The sequence below is a fragment of the Lissotriton vulgaris genome, chromosome 11 (assembly GCF_964263255.1).
Source record: "Lissotriton vulgaris chromosome 11, aLisVul1.2, whole genome shotgun sequence".
In the NCBI taxonomy this organism is placed as follows: Eukaryota; Metazoa; Chordata; class Amphibia; order Caudata; family Salamandridae; genus Lissotriton; species Lissotriton vulgaris.
This window is the reverse complement of record NC_141699.1, coordinates 609,146,463-609,160,209: the sequence shown is the minus strand read 5'-3', so window position 1 is coordinate 609,160,209 and position 13,747 is coordinate 609,146,463. Positions and strand designations below refer to the sequence as shown.

Here is a 13,747-nt window from a genome sequence, read left to right as displayed (position 1 = left end):
TTGGAAGAGATGTGTGTCAATTACTATTTTCCCCGCCTTGATGCGATCCGTGGGCGTTTCTGTCTCTTTTTTTAAGTCCCGCCCCTTTTTTCGTCATGCAGAGCCACTCCAATTACAAATTCCCATCATGTGTCTTTTTCCCCGCCCCCTTCCCACTGGCCGTGTCTTTGTTCCCGCCCCACTCCCGCATCTTGTTCCCTGCCGTGTCTTTTTCCCGCCGTGAAGATCACCGCCGCCAGCCCGGGGATCCTCTGTGAGGCGCTGTCCCGCCTCCCCAACCCAGGGCCGCGCTGCTATTGGCCGCAGCCGAGAAGAGCCCCGACACAGAAGACCCGGTGAGTGTGGGCGTCTTGACTCCGGGGGCATTGCTTGTTTTTAAATCATGTTTCACTCCTGCCCGTTTTAACATAGTACCGTTTTAACATAGTCTGCCTATCTCTGACATGGATTAAATGAATTAAATGGGAGCTGGCATGAAAATTAGCCACTTTTCGTATGTAGCGCTTCAGTCCCACATACTCACTTTTTGGCGCTGTAAATTATAGATCGGGTCAATGCCCAGCTCACCAGTTACGAACATGAGAAGAGTGGACAGAGTTTGCCCCACGGGGAGTCCAGGCAGTGACTTGCAGCTTGCATGTAGGTCTTCGCTGCAGGCACGTTAGCCCACTGAGTTATCTTAAATTGATGTTGGGAAAATATTTAATTATTTCATCTAGCAGGACAGCGACATCTCGTTTTATTTTGCAAAAAAAGGAGAAAGTCTGTAATAGGTGGAGAAACCAACGTTGAGCGGCAGAACAATAATTCAATTAATTAAGTGCCGATCGAGCGACGGTGCTGAAAGTGACAAGGCGCTTGATTTAAAAAGCCATTACCAGCGCTTCGTGTACTGCGAGGCGCCGGCCACGGGCGAAGGGAGCAGCGCCTGGCTTTGATTTGCCAGATTGTGGTGAAGGTAGTCAAAAAATATATATGCTTCTGTATTAATGAGGCTGGCCCGGGCGCTGTCACGGCCGCTGCGGTGAGCGGGCCTCCGGTAATGCGCTCCGGGGTTCTTTACAAGGCCGTGGAGAGGCGCGCAGTGCAGGGGTGTGACATCCACAGCGGGCCTGCAATGTCCACTTTCATTGAAGCTGTCGAGCTATTGATCCCTCATTGAGGGCGATTGGAAAGGTCAACGGAGACGGCCATCGATGGAAAACTGCTCCTTGAGTATCGACAAGTGTGGCGCTCGGTGGTTCATGCTTGGTTAATTCGAGCTGTCTTTATTCCCGAGTGTGCAAAATATGCCTTTGCTTTTATTACATACAGTAGATGGCGTCAGAACATGTAACATGTTTTGTCTTCGCCAAAAAGCTCTAATGGGGCAGTCAACTATGCTAATTTTATCTGTGAGTACATAGAAAAATGTACCCACACCTCCATTCATTTAAGATCGGAATTCCGATTAAGGCAAAAGATGGACTAAATTAATTATGTCTATCTTGGCAATAGTTTTTGCCTCTTTTATTTTGATTTATTTTCATAAAGAAGTAATTGATATTTGGTAGGCCAAATTAGGAACACATCATCAACTAAACAAAATGTCACATTAATATAAACCAAGTGTACACAAAACTCAATTGTTACATATTATGCATAAATCCCCACAAAAATTGGCAATACATTTAAACACATCAAGAATTCAATACATGAATACATTCAAAATCATTGAGCATGTCAAAAAAAGCTGTTTCTATACAAACTATTTATATGCATATATATTCAATCTCATTGCAATGCGCATTAAATCAAACAACACGAGAGAAAAAACTTCCTGACACCTAAAAAGCAACTAATCCTGATATATTAGGTGTCCAACAGTAGAGACTTGAATCTCACATAGCTAGATGTATAGTTTGGGGTCGAGAAACCAAAATAGTACGCTTACTAGCAGTGTTTGCCACAACTGACCAGTGCAAGGACAATAGTCATAGCAGATAAGATGGCTGCTGCTGAGATACCTCACTCTGCTCACCCAACAAAGATACCAGGTAAAAGGGTTAATTCTTCGAATAGAGGTCAATGGGTCATCGATAATGGCTTCGAACAAGCAAACAAGCTTCAAATAGGTGCCTATATTCATCGAGTTATGGGGAATTATCAATCAGTCAAACTGGATTTATATAGCTATGCTAATCACCCAAGAGGGTCACAGATACTTTATCTGTCACACACCACGTGGAAGACATAACATTCGCATAAATGCAATAGCTTTGCCACCGCCCGGCTTTTCCTGGAGCAGGGGCCTGCAAAGGGTCGGGAGTGTTGGAATGCATTTAATCCGAAATATGGATTATCAGGAACGTGTTTACATGTATTTTTCAATGGTTTGACTTGTAAAACCTAGTTAATGAAAGGGGTATTTTTTCTGAGGGCAATGATTATAAGGTGAATGCAGTCAAATGCAATCAAATACCGTTTACACATTGTGATAGCTAAGCGTTGGCCCCCCCAAAAATGTATTTTCGTAAGGCCTGCTTTGTTTGCTGTCAAGGTGACTGGCTTTCCCAAGATGCTTCCTTTCTCCTTTAGTCAATGGACACCGGAGTGGAAAATGAGGGAAGAGACAAATATCCACCGAGTGAAATCACTTTAGACATTATACCCCAGTCTTCAAACTGAGCTTTGAGTGCCGTTTGAGTCTCCTGTAGGGACCCCCCCTCCAGAGACGTAATGCTACAGCAATCACTTTTACGAACATCTGGATCCAACCGCACACATTTGTTCTGCGGCACACCCTTGCAGCATGAATGCATCCTATCCCTAATGAGGCCAGATACATCTTCTGCAGCACCAAAGGGACATCACTGTCTCATCATTGAAACTTCAGTTTTTAGGGCACCTTTCCCCCCCATAAAACAGGCAGCTGTGGCTTTAGAACAAATCAAGTGTATCCCCAGCTCCCCACAAAATTAAACACATAAAGAAATAAATTAAACAGTAGACAGGACTGTGATTGACCCTCTGCAGCGCTTTCTCGAACACCAATTCTGAGAATCTCTGAGGGGCCGCTCTCTAGCCTCGGAACCAGCAGTTGCTGTCCCCAGTCTGTCGCACCCAGCAGCAGCTGCCATCTTTGTACCCCAGTGGCTCTGTCTGTCTGTGTGTGGCTCTGTGTCTGTGTGTGTGGCTCTGTGTCTGTGTGTGGCTCTCTCTGTCTGTGTGTGTGGCTGTGTGTGTGTGGCTGTGTGTGTGTGTGGCTCTGTGTGTGTGTGTGTGTAGCTCTGTATGTGTGTGGCTCTGTATGTGTGTGTGTGTGTGCAGCTCTGTGTGGGATAGCTTCTTTTGTAGGTGGCTCTATGTGTGGGTGGCTCTGTCTGTGTGAGGGTGGCTCTGTGTGTGTAGGTGGCTCTGTGTGTGTGGGTGGCTCTATGTGAAGGACTCTGTGTGGGTGGCTCTGTGTGTGTGTGGGTGGCTCTATGTGAATGACTGTGGGTGGCTCTGTGTGGTTGGCTCTGTGTGGGTGGCTCTGTATGTGTGTGTGGGTAGCTCTATGTGTGTGGCTCTGTGTGTGGGTGCAAGTGCAATAGGTCTCGCATTTGTGAGAGATTAAACTATTGGCATTGTAAATGACAATGCAATTTATTTATGTTTTAAAAACAAAAACATAAATAAAAATAATGTCATGAGCAATGCCAATAGCTCTAACTTCAACAATGCCGAGACCATTGCATTGTAAATGCTTGTTGTCATTGTAACTAGCATGGTCTGAGCATTTAACATTCTTTACTTCTTAACTGTGTTGTTGGTCGGCTACTTATTGTACATAAACTGCATGTTCTCTGAGGAAAGCCTTGCTGCTTTTATCAATGGTGAGCCGGGCATTCCTCAAAAAAAGTGGTTTTATTTTATGAATTGGATTGCTTTACCTTGTGGGAGCTCGGTCACAGTACTTCAATAGCCATATTTAAAAAAGGCGTAAGTGTCAGAGACAACAAAGTACAGCTGCAAAATTCCAAAAAGGTCAAGGCAGCAGACCAGGTCAAGCACTACTAGTTCTGTAGTTCTAAATTCTGGGTGGTGCATACTTCTTCCTACACCTGCTACCAATAGGTGTTTGAGTCAAAGATACAAAAACATAAGATGGAAGGTGCACACAATTAGAGTCCAAAGGAAGGATAGTGTATTGTATATCTTCTTCTTTATTTAACAGTTTTTTTCAAATACAGGCACAGCCAACGCGTTTCGTTCCATTAGCCTTGTGGAACTTCGTCAGGGCGAATTGATTCAATTTTGAAGTTTGTCAATCTATTCAGACCCACCGTGTGGATCAGACAGCAACTGGCACTAGGTCTTCAAAGGCATGTAACCTTCGTATATTCAGAGATGGTGTTCAAACTGGATACGAGTGGGTAAGCCCAGTAGGTATTCCAATGCTAAATCCAGCAGTGTTCAGAATATTAGAGGACTAGGTATAATGATTATTCAAGGTGGTGCGAACGTTCGCCAGGGAGTCTAATTTTCGCAAGGAAAATTTCTTTCTTCTCTTTCTAATATCCAACTCCGGTACGGGCATAAATTGAAGCTGTAGAGGACACCGGTCCGTAGTATAACGCGGTGTTTGTGGTAATAACCACCGAGCACCTGTAGTCGGGTGCTCAATTTTCGTATTCAGTCTCGTGGCGGCGTCCCGGATTGAAAGTACAGCTGCAAACCGAAAATCCAGAGTCACCTTTCTAATTAAAGCAAAAAGCTGATGTAAATCCACAACGCTTGGTAGAATTTCGCACACCTTGCTCCTGTGGCCAACATAGAGTTTTGATAGCGTCATGTTAAAATACAATAATATTATCCTTTACCCTGTAATATCTTCCCTCAAAAAGCACTGTGTGGTTTCATCGGGGCTGCACTGGAGCTCTACAAAAGATATATATACATTTAATTATATTATCATGTGTGCAAGTCCACTCACAAAAAAACATAAGTGATAGTCTGCTCATTGAAGAGGTTTACATTTTCCATAATTCTTAAAAATACATCACAGTCGAGAAATGTCCTGAGCATCTGCATATTTTCACCTCGCCGAACATACCTGTATTGAAAGATTTTCAAAACTTATGAAAAACACCAAGACGCTCAGTCAAAGAACTCAACCCACTCGTAAACAAGCATTTGCAATGCAATAGGTCTCGCATTATAAACGTTTGAGCTGTTGACATTGCTAATAATAATGCAACAGTAGAAGCTCAATTGTTTTTTTTGTTTTTATTTATATAGCACAAACTTGAGTGAAAGGTGTGTATTTATGTTGCATTGAGTACAGTGTAATTATGTGTTGTGTTATTATGTGGCACAGATTGATATTGTGTGGAGTATATTCATGTTGCATTAAGTAAAGATTAATTATGTGCAATTATGTAGTACTGAGTGGTATGTGGAGTGTATTTATGTTGTATTGAATGCAGTGTAATTATGTGATGTGTAATTATGTGGTACTGAGTGGTATTGTGTTGGGTGTATGTTAGAAATCGGGGCCTCTAGTTGGCAGTGGTTGGCCACTGTCCAAGTAGGGACCCTTCTTCCTAAGTCAGAGTAAGGAGGCTACACCCTTTGATAACCCCTGCTCAACCCTGTGGTAACATAGCACGAGCAGCTAGGCTTATCTCAGAGGCATTGTATAAAGCATTTATGATCATACACAGTAACACAGTGAAGGACACTACAAAGGGACACCACACAAGTAGTTATGAAAAAATAGGTATCTTTATATATAGACTTAACACAAGACCAATAACGGTAAAAAGCCACAATACTGGAAAATGGGGGTACTCTTGAAAAGCTGGAAAAAGAGTTCAAGGGCTCAAATAGGGGTTCAGTTCAAAGCAGTGGTCTCTGCAACCCTCTTACTTACAAAGTACCTGGATTTCGTAGAAAAACCAACAAAATGTCGCAAAGGAGCTGTAGCGATGATTTTCCCCACGCTAGGCCGGCGATGCATTGAATCCTTGCTGCAAGGGAGGATGATGCGCCGAGCTGCGGGTGCGTGCGGTACAAAGCGACAGATTTCTTCACGTTAGGCCAGCAATGAGTTGAATCCTTGCTGCAAGGGAGGATGATGCGCTTATCCTGTTGCATGTGCGATCTTGTTGCAATGAAAGAAAATGGCGCTCTGCGAGGGAGTGTCGATCCGGGTGCGTTGCGAGGCAAATGGCAGACGTTCGGCGTCCGCGCTGCGATGATCTCAAAGCGATGATCCGGGGTCAGCGAGCCTTCAAAAAACCCGCAAACGTGCGATGCAATGATCTCTGGGGTTAGCAAACACTTTGGGGCCCACAAGCGTGCGATGCGATGATCTTTGGTTGGCGAGCGCCCGGCGGCAGTAGCGCATGGATTTTTCTTACGCTCTTCAGCTGCAGAGGCTCGCAAACGGCGTTAGTGACGATTTTCAGCTCTCTTTTCTCTGTAGTAGAACTAGAGGCGCTGGAACTCACAGGGGCCTCACCTGCAGATAGAAATCCTCGCTGGGAGGAATCAGGATGCTGGTGGTGGGAGTCAGGTGGACCTGTGACTCCAACAGGAGGCTAGCTCTCTTTTAGCCCTTGGGTGATTGCTTAGCAAAGATAAAAGTCTCTCAGAGTCCTTTTCCCTCTTCTTCCAAGTCCAAGGGGAATTACTGCAGGCCAATCCAAGAAACAGCACACAAGCACAAGGACAGTCCTCTCCTGCAGATTCCTTCAGTAACACGGACAGAGGTTCCTCCTTACATCCAGGAGCAATACAAAAATCAGCGGGTTTGGGCACAGATATTTATACCCCTAAAGTCTTTGTTCTCAGAATTCTCTAGTCACTGAACCCAGCCAGAATCAGTTCTGCTCAGGCCTGGAGCACTTTGTTTACCAGGCTGCATCCTTCCTTTCAGAAAGAGGGGGTCTGCCATCAGACGCACAGTAGGAGGTGGAGCCAGCATTCATCTTGCGAGGCACAGCCCTATTCAGGACAAGGAGCTACCCCTCCCCAGTACTCAATGCAGATCTCTCTATTCAACCCAGGTCTGACTCAGCCTGCCTTGCCCTTCTAAACCCAGACAGCCAATACACATAACAGCCGAGCACACTGGAGGCTTAGGCAAGAAAAGACCTACTTTCTGAAAGCGCAGGCAAACTAATTTTGAATTTCTACCATGTTCCCTGAGTCAGATAGGACTATAAGATGTAATAGCCAGCCTGCCCATTCTAGCCTATGGAGAACAGGTAGCCTTGCAGCAGTGAAAAACAAAATGGAGGGGGATTCACTACCAGGACATGCTACACATATCAAGCCATGTCCTACCTTATGTACACAATGCACCTACCATAGGGGTGACTGACATGAGGCTAAGGGAAGGGTCAGGGGCTGAGAAGTGTGGGCACTTCACAGCCAAGATGGCAGTTCTGGACTGCGCGCAGACACTGCAATGGCAGGTCTGAGGTACACTTTACAAGCTACTTCTGTGAGTGGCGCAAACCAGTGCTGCAGGACCACCAGCAGCATTTGGGTAACCAGCCCTGGGCACACACAGGCCACACTACTAGGAACTAACAGGTAAACCAAATAAGCCAATCAAGGATATACCAATTTACAGTCATATTTACACCGGGAGCATTTGCGCTGTGGCACTGAATGGCAGTGTCACAGCGCCCAGAGCAATACCAGCAAAAACAGAGGAGACAACAGCGAAAAATGGAAGGGAGACCCACGTTAATGGTGCTAGGTCTAACAGTGTAGTTATGTACTCTACTCAATGCAACATAAATACACCCCCCATACCACTCAGTACCATACAATTACAAACCACATATTTACACACTAATCAATGCAACATAAATACTCTCCACATCATAACACTCAATACCACATAATTACACAACACATATTTACACTCTACTTAATACAACATAACTACACTCAGCAGAATACCACTCAGTACCACATATGCTTGTTTCAAGGGTTGTGGTCAGTGTCAGATATCGTACTGCAGTTAGTTTCACGTACTGTGATCAGTTTCAGGTATTGTAGCTGATTTGAAGAACTGTGGTCTGTTTTATGTTGTGCAGTTAGTTTGAGGCAGGCAGGTGCCAGTGTTGCATTATTATTAGCAATGCCAACTGCTCAAACTTTTATAATGCTAGACCTATTGCATTGCAAATCCATACCTGCCTATCAGTTGCTACGTGTGTAGAGTTTATATGATGGTGTCCGTGGACTAATGCTCTTCTATTTATTAGTGTACATCCAATCTCCCCACCCCTTTTCAAAAATACACCATATAGCTGTGTCAAATATGATGTGCAAAGTTTTAGTCCCTGCCCTCAAAAGTTTAGGTGAAATGATGTCCCAATGTAAAATGTCCCGGATGCTAGGGCAGTAATATGATTTCCAATAGCTTAAAGCACTTAATATAGTTCCTCAAAAAAAGAATCTCCACCTAAATGTATTCCAGCAAAAACTCTTGCCAGCAAAGCTCGCCATGACATGAGACATTTGGTGCATGTCTTTTGTTTGGTGTGGTGTACATTTTCACATTTGTCCATTGACTCGATTTTCAAATCTCGTAATGTAATTGCCTGAAGTTTCCTAAAAATATTTTATAGCTTCCCTTGCTGAAATTGGAAAAATTAAATGAAAAGGTTTATTTAATTATTATTTGTGTCCGTCACGTTTCAGCTAAGAACAAAGCTGCATTTTTTTTCCTGCTTCCCCTTGTACTGCAAACGATATGGGTTTATGTTTGAGGGTACTCGAATCCAATTTACATACTGATAGGAGAAGGACGTTGTTTACGAAAATGGCCTTCGGCAGTGCTGTTAAATACATGGATAAATGTAAGTGACCAAGGGGCATATTACCAACAAGTAGCAATATTTATCTCTAAATAGGCTTAGCGGCGATTTTTTTTATCGCTGCCTATCTCTGGATATGTTAGCGGAGAAAACATGCTATTAGGAACGTTTTTCTCCATTGTGCTAAAATATCCAGCGATAGTAGCGAAATGCGTGAATATCGCTGAGAATACAGTGATATTCACGCATAAGCGACGAAATGCTCTTAGCCATGTTATCCACCTCCCATTGGATAACATGGCTAAGAACTGGTCTGAGCAGGCGTTAGTTTTGGCGATAGCGGAAACATTTCCATCGCTACGCCTGCCTTGCTAATAGGCGATAGCGACGTTAGCGACTGCTTTCAGTCGCTAACAGGTTGGGTACTCCCACTTTGCATGTCATTAGCGATAAATATCGCTGACATGAAAAGCGGGCCCCAAACCACTCGCTATCGCCTAAAAGCTGTCGCTAACATCAGTTAGCGACAGCTTGCTAATAGAGTGATAGAATTATCGCCGCTTAACGGCCGCTAAATCGGCGATAATTGCCTATCGCCCCCCCCTTGGTAATATGCCCCTTAGTGTGTTGTAATCCGGTACTTATGCAAATTGCTCCAATGGCGTGGAGCTGATTTTGCACCGTATAAAAAAAAAGGTGAATGGGATATAAGGGTTGAGGGGATGTGTGTGTTGGGCAGATGGCTTACAGGAAAAGAAAGTTTGGCAAAAGAAATCAGAGAAACATTACAATTAGGTGACTTCAATAATTAGCTGTGGCTGTTGCATTTCAGCTGAGTTACAACAAAGCTCTATTTTTAAAGTTATAAATCAATGGAACGGATGTGGTGTAATGTAAGCTGGCACTAATGCCCTTGGGGAGATTTAACACCACTATATTACGTAAATTGTGAGCTGAGTGAGATAGTGAATGGAATTAAAGAAAACGCTCTGTAAAACTTTTACATTCTTATGGAGTGCTCGATTGTAAAATAAGGACTACGTGATTGCAAATAGCAGTTGCTGTTGGATTAGGAGACATGTGAGATTATAAGAAATGTACAACCAAGTTGAGTCACACATTCAAGGTAAGAATGAAGTAGTTGGGGCATTGCCAGTTCGGTCGCAGCTGTGATGCACTCCATGGATAGTGAAAGACATGATGCAGAGGATAACCAGACGTTCAACGAGGAACAATAGAGAAAAGGATTGCCAATCCTCTGTTCACACTGGAACAAAATCACGCCACATTGGAGAGCCAAGCCCCGTCTCTTGCAGAAGACTGAAACCCCAATTCGGAGTCAGCTGTACTTATTTACAAAGTCCTTATGTGAGTGCTTGGAAAGTGGCAACAGAAAGTGTATATAATAAACAAAGGACACCAATTCCTATCACTTTTTTCAAATTTGGAACATTTAGCAACAAAACGTCACATAACACATAATTTGGTTAAGTGTATCTATATATTTAAAATCGAAGGTATGTCTGTCTGTTTGTCCTTTATGCAGTTCTACACCATTCATTCGATCGGCATGAAACTTTGGGAAGTTATTGAGTACACTCCCGCGAAGGTTTCTGGCAACAACAAAAAAACATTGTTAAAAGTTGTTGAGTACATTCCCGGGAAGGTTTATGGCAAAAAAAAATTACAAATTAAAATATCGGCCCCCGGCCCCCCCAGGGCCCTCATAATCCTTCCAATACTGAACATTTACAGTTTCCGGTGCAACTCGCTTTTGCAATGACCATCAACAAAGCACAAGGACAATCGCTGCAAGTGTGTGGACTACATTTGGAGAATCCGTGCTTCTCACATGCACAACTGTATGTGGCCAGCTCACGCGTTGGAAAACCTTCTGATTTATTCGTGTACGCATCAGACGGAAAAACAAAAAATACCGTGTATCCACAAGCACTCGAATAAATAAACAGAATTAAAACAACACTTTAAAATGTTTTCCATATTAAAATGAATACGTTTCAATAAACATGACACAATGTAAATTGAATGTTATCATAACAAGTTTCCTTAAATTGCCTTTCTTCTGAGATCGCAGCAACGTGCAACGGGTAAGCTAGTTAATAATATATGCGGCTGTGAAGTGCTTAGAGGGTAGCTGTCTGGCTCTGTTTTATGCATTGTGCGCCTCACAATGAAACTAAGAATCACAATCTTAGGGTGAGAAGACCCAGGTGGCCTGGGCTTCTGTTGGAAAGCTGCATGTGTAGAAAGGGGATGGGTGTGTTTTGTTAACTCATACGAGTATGCACAGTCTCTTTATCGGGTTATTCAAAACAATGAATGGTTCTCGTACTTGCCTGAAGGGGAGAGACACAGCCGAGTTTTTACACCACTGGGCAGGGACTGTTGACCTCGCCCTCGGGGATCACCACAGGGAGATTAAGTATCCCTGCAGGCATATGGGGGAGGGGCGCAGCCCTGATTTAAAGTTGCAGGTAAAGACAATCAATGATTAAAAACATGGGAATAACAGGGAGAGGAAGAGATCGGCATGGGGGAAGAAGGGGATATGAAGAAAGAGAGCGCTGTGCTAAATCATGTGGTGCCGCACCCGGGCATAACCTGCAGCAGCGGTGTAGTGAGAATTCAAGGACTTTGGAGGCTGCAGCAAGGGAAAGGCAATGGAGCCCATAAACATGAATCAGTGTGCCGTGGTAGGAGCTGTTGTGGACGGCATGAACACAAATGGAACAAGCTCTCGGCATTGCGTGGCGTAGGGCAGTAGGGGGTGTGGCTTCCTTTGAAGTCTGATACCGAGGCTCAGACAAATGGTGTGTGATGTGGCTGGCGATGTGCACATGCCTGGCTCACATGTACCTAATCCGCAGTTTGGGTAGTCTTTTGAAAGCCTTACTATAATCTCTCCAAACAAGCATTGCTAAAGCAATGCTGTAGGCTCGACCTAAAAATTATGTACTAGACAAAAGATCCCTTACGAAATCTGTATCCCTGTAGGACAAGAAATTTGATCTCACTAGAGTTAGTGCATTAGCACTCACTATGTGCTGCTACGTTTTGATATCCAGTAAGCAAGACACATTTACCAGTCAACAGGTGACACGTTTCAGCACGATTTTGCTGCAGTAATCTTAATCTACAATAGGAAAAAAACCATACCCAATTAATCCTCAGCAGTAGATACTTGGTACTAATCATAGGCAGGAGGAGCTAAAGTGAAAAAGCACAATTAGCAAACGTTTAGGGCCACCACACGTATTAACTTTTAAAAGAACAAACAAATGCTAACAGTAAATGGTGGTGAGCGGCTACATTCCTCTGCAGTGTCCTGTAATCTATCTAAGATTCTCATGCCTTGTTCTACAGCAAGATACAGAACACCACATCTACCTATAAATGCAGACCTAGCTCTCTTTTTAGCTTCTGCATATACGCAACAACAACAACCCCAGGATGTCTACAGTTTTGTAAAGTATCTTATATATTTCTTAATGCAACATTTTTCTTTCCACAGGTTTAAATTATATTTTTATGGGACAAGTGGAGGAAGATGGGAGAGCAAAGATTCTACCTAATAGCTTTGTGCTAAGTTTCAAGACCAAGAACCAGAAGATCTTAAATTCCTTGAAGAACAGGCGATGTTAGAACCTGACTGTGATCCATCAGAAAAATCTTCACTCCAAAGCAATTGAATTCTTCAAGCACAAAAGCACAGGGAAGAAGCTATTGGGATCAGCCCTTTCCTGCTAAACTACTGGTTACTCTCAATGAGACCTACTGGATGTTACCTGCCTTTACATGCTTCACGATCCCTTAAGCTGAACTGAACAAAATTCTGACTACTCAAGCTGTTAATTTAAATTTGTCTAAAAAAGTTGGATTTATAGAAATGGCCTATATATTTGTGTAAAATATGAGGATTTTCTCGTGCAATATTTATAATAATATAAATGTTTTATCTGTCTAAGTATTTTGTTCAACTGAGTTTTTTTATATAGTGTTTCTTTTTCCATTTATTCTCTGCTTAATAAAATATATTTAAAACTGTGTGCACTGGCCATTGAGAACTACATTGGGACACGGTCATCTACAAAGTAGAGATGCTTCGGAATGCCTGCCTTCAGGGTTGTGTCTAGGTGGATTATTGCGGTCTGCAGGGCAACATGGGATCGGGGAAGTGACTTGGAACTCCCTCCCGACCCACCTCCGCCTGACCCAGGACTACCTCGCCTTCAGGAAGCAGCTCAAGACCTGGCTGTTCGAGCAGTGCCGGACCCCCCCCCCCCCCTCCCCTAGCGCCTTGAGACCCTCCGGGTGAGTAGTGCGCTTTATAAATGCTTTGATTGATTGATTGATTGATGTAGAAAATAGGATGGAGTTGCAAGACACATAGGGCATGATGTACTTACAGACGGATCACAAATATTGGGGGCAAATTGCGCACTGACTTTCTGCTACCTGTCTGTAAATCATGTGATGTGACCTATGCGCTAACATGTTGCATTACAAAATGTCCTATCGGGTGGGGTCACAGAAACAGTGACTTGCCCAACAAATATCAATTAGCTAGGTCACTGTTTGTGACCCCCAATAACTGGCTACGAATACAGGGGTTGTGATCTGAAAAGAACAGCAGATTACTATCTTTGCATTCTGTATTCCAAATATGAACCCAGGTGCACATGCATCAAAATAGGCAATTGTGATTCAATAATTGCGAATTTTGAGAAATCGCAATTATGGAATCGCAATTGCCTATGCATGTAGGATCGCAAAAAAAATGCGATTCCTACACATTCCTTAATTGCGATTCGAAAAATGCAACTCGCAATTAAAGAATGGCTTCCCATTCATTCCTATGGGCCTAGAGGCCCAAAAGAGTGAATGGTAATTGCATGCGCAATTTGCAAGTACCCAATAGGTAC

General features: G+C 43.4%; 1 protein-coding gene across 1 annotated transcript in view; it reads left to right on the top strand.

The window, feature by feature from the left end:
• Window positions 1-12,871, top strand: part of PCOLCE2 (procollagen C-endopeptidase enhancer 2) — a 402,867-nt gene extending 389,996 nt beyond the window's left edge. The window contains exon 9 of the mRNA XM_086943719.1: window positions 12,337-12,871. Within this exon, the coding sequence (XP_086799845.1) occupies window positions 12,337-12,467 (131 nt within the window). The 3' untranslated portion in view covers window positions 12,468-12,871. The remainder of the gene's footprint in view (window positions 1-12,336) is intronic.
• The last annotated feature ends 876 nt before the right edge of the window (window positions 12,872-13,747 follow it).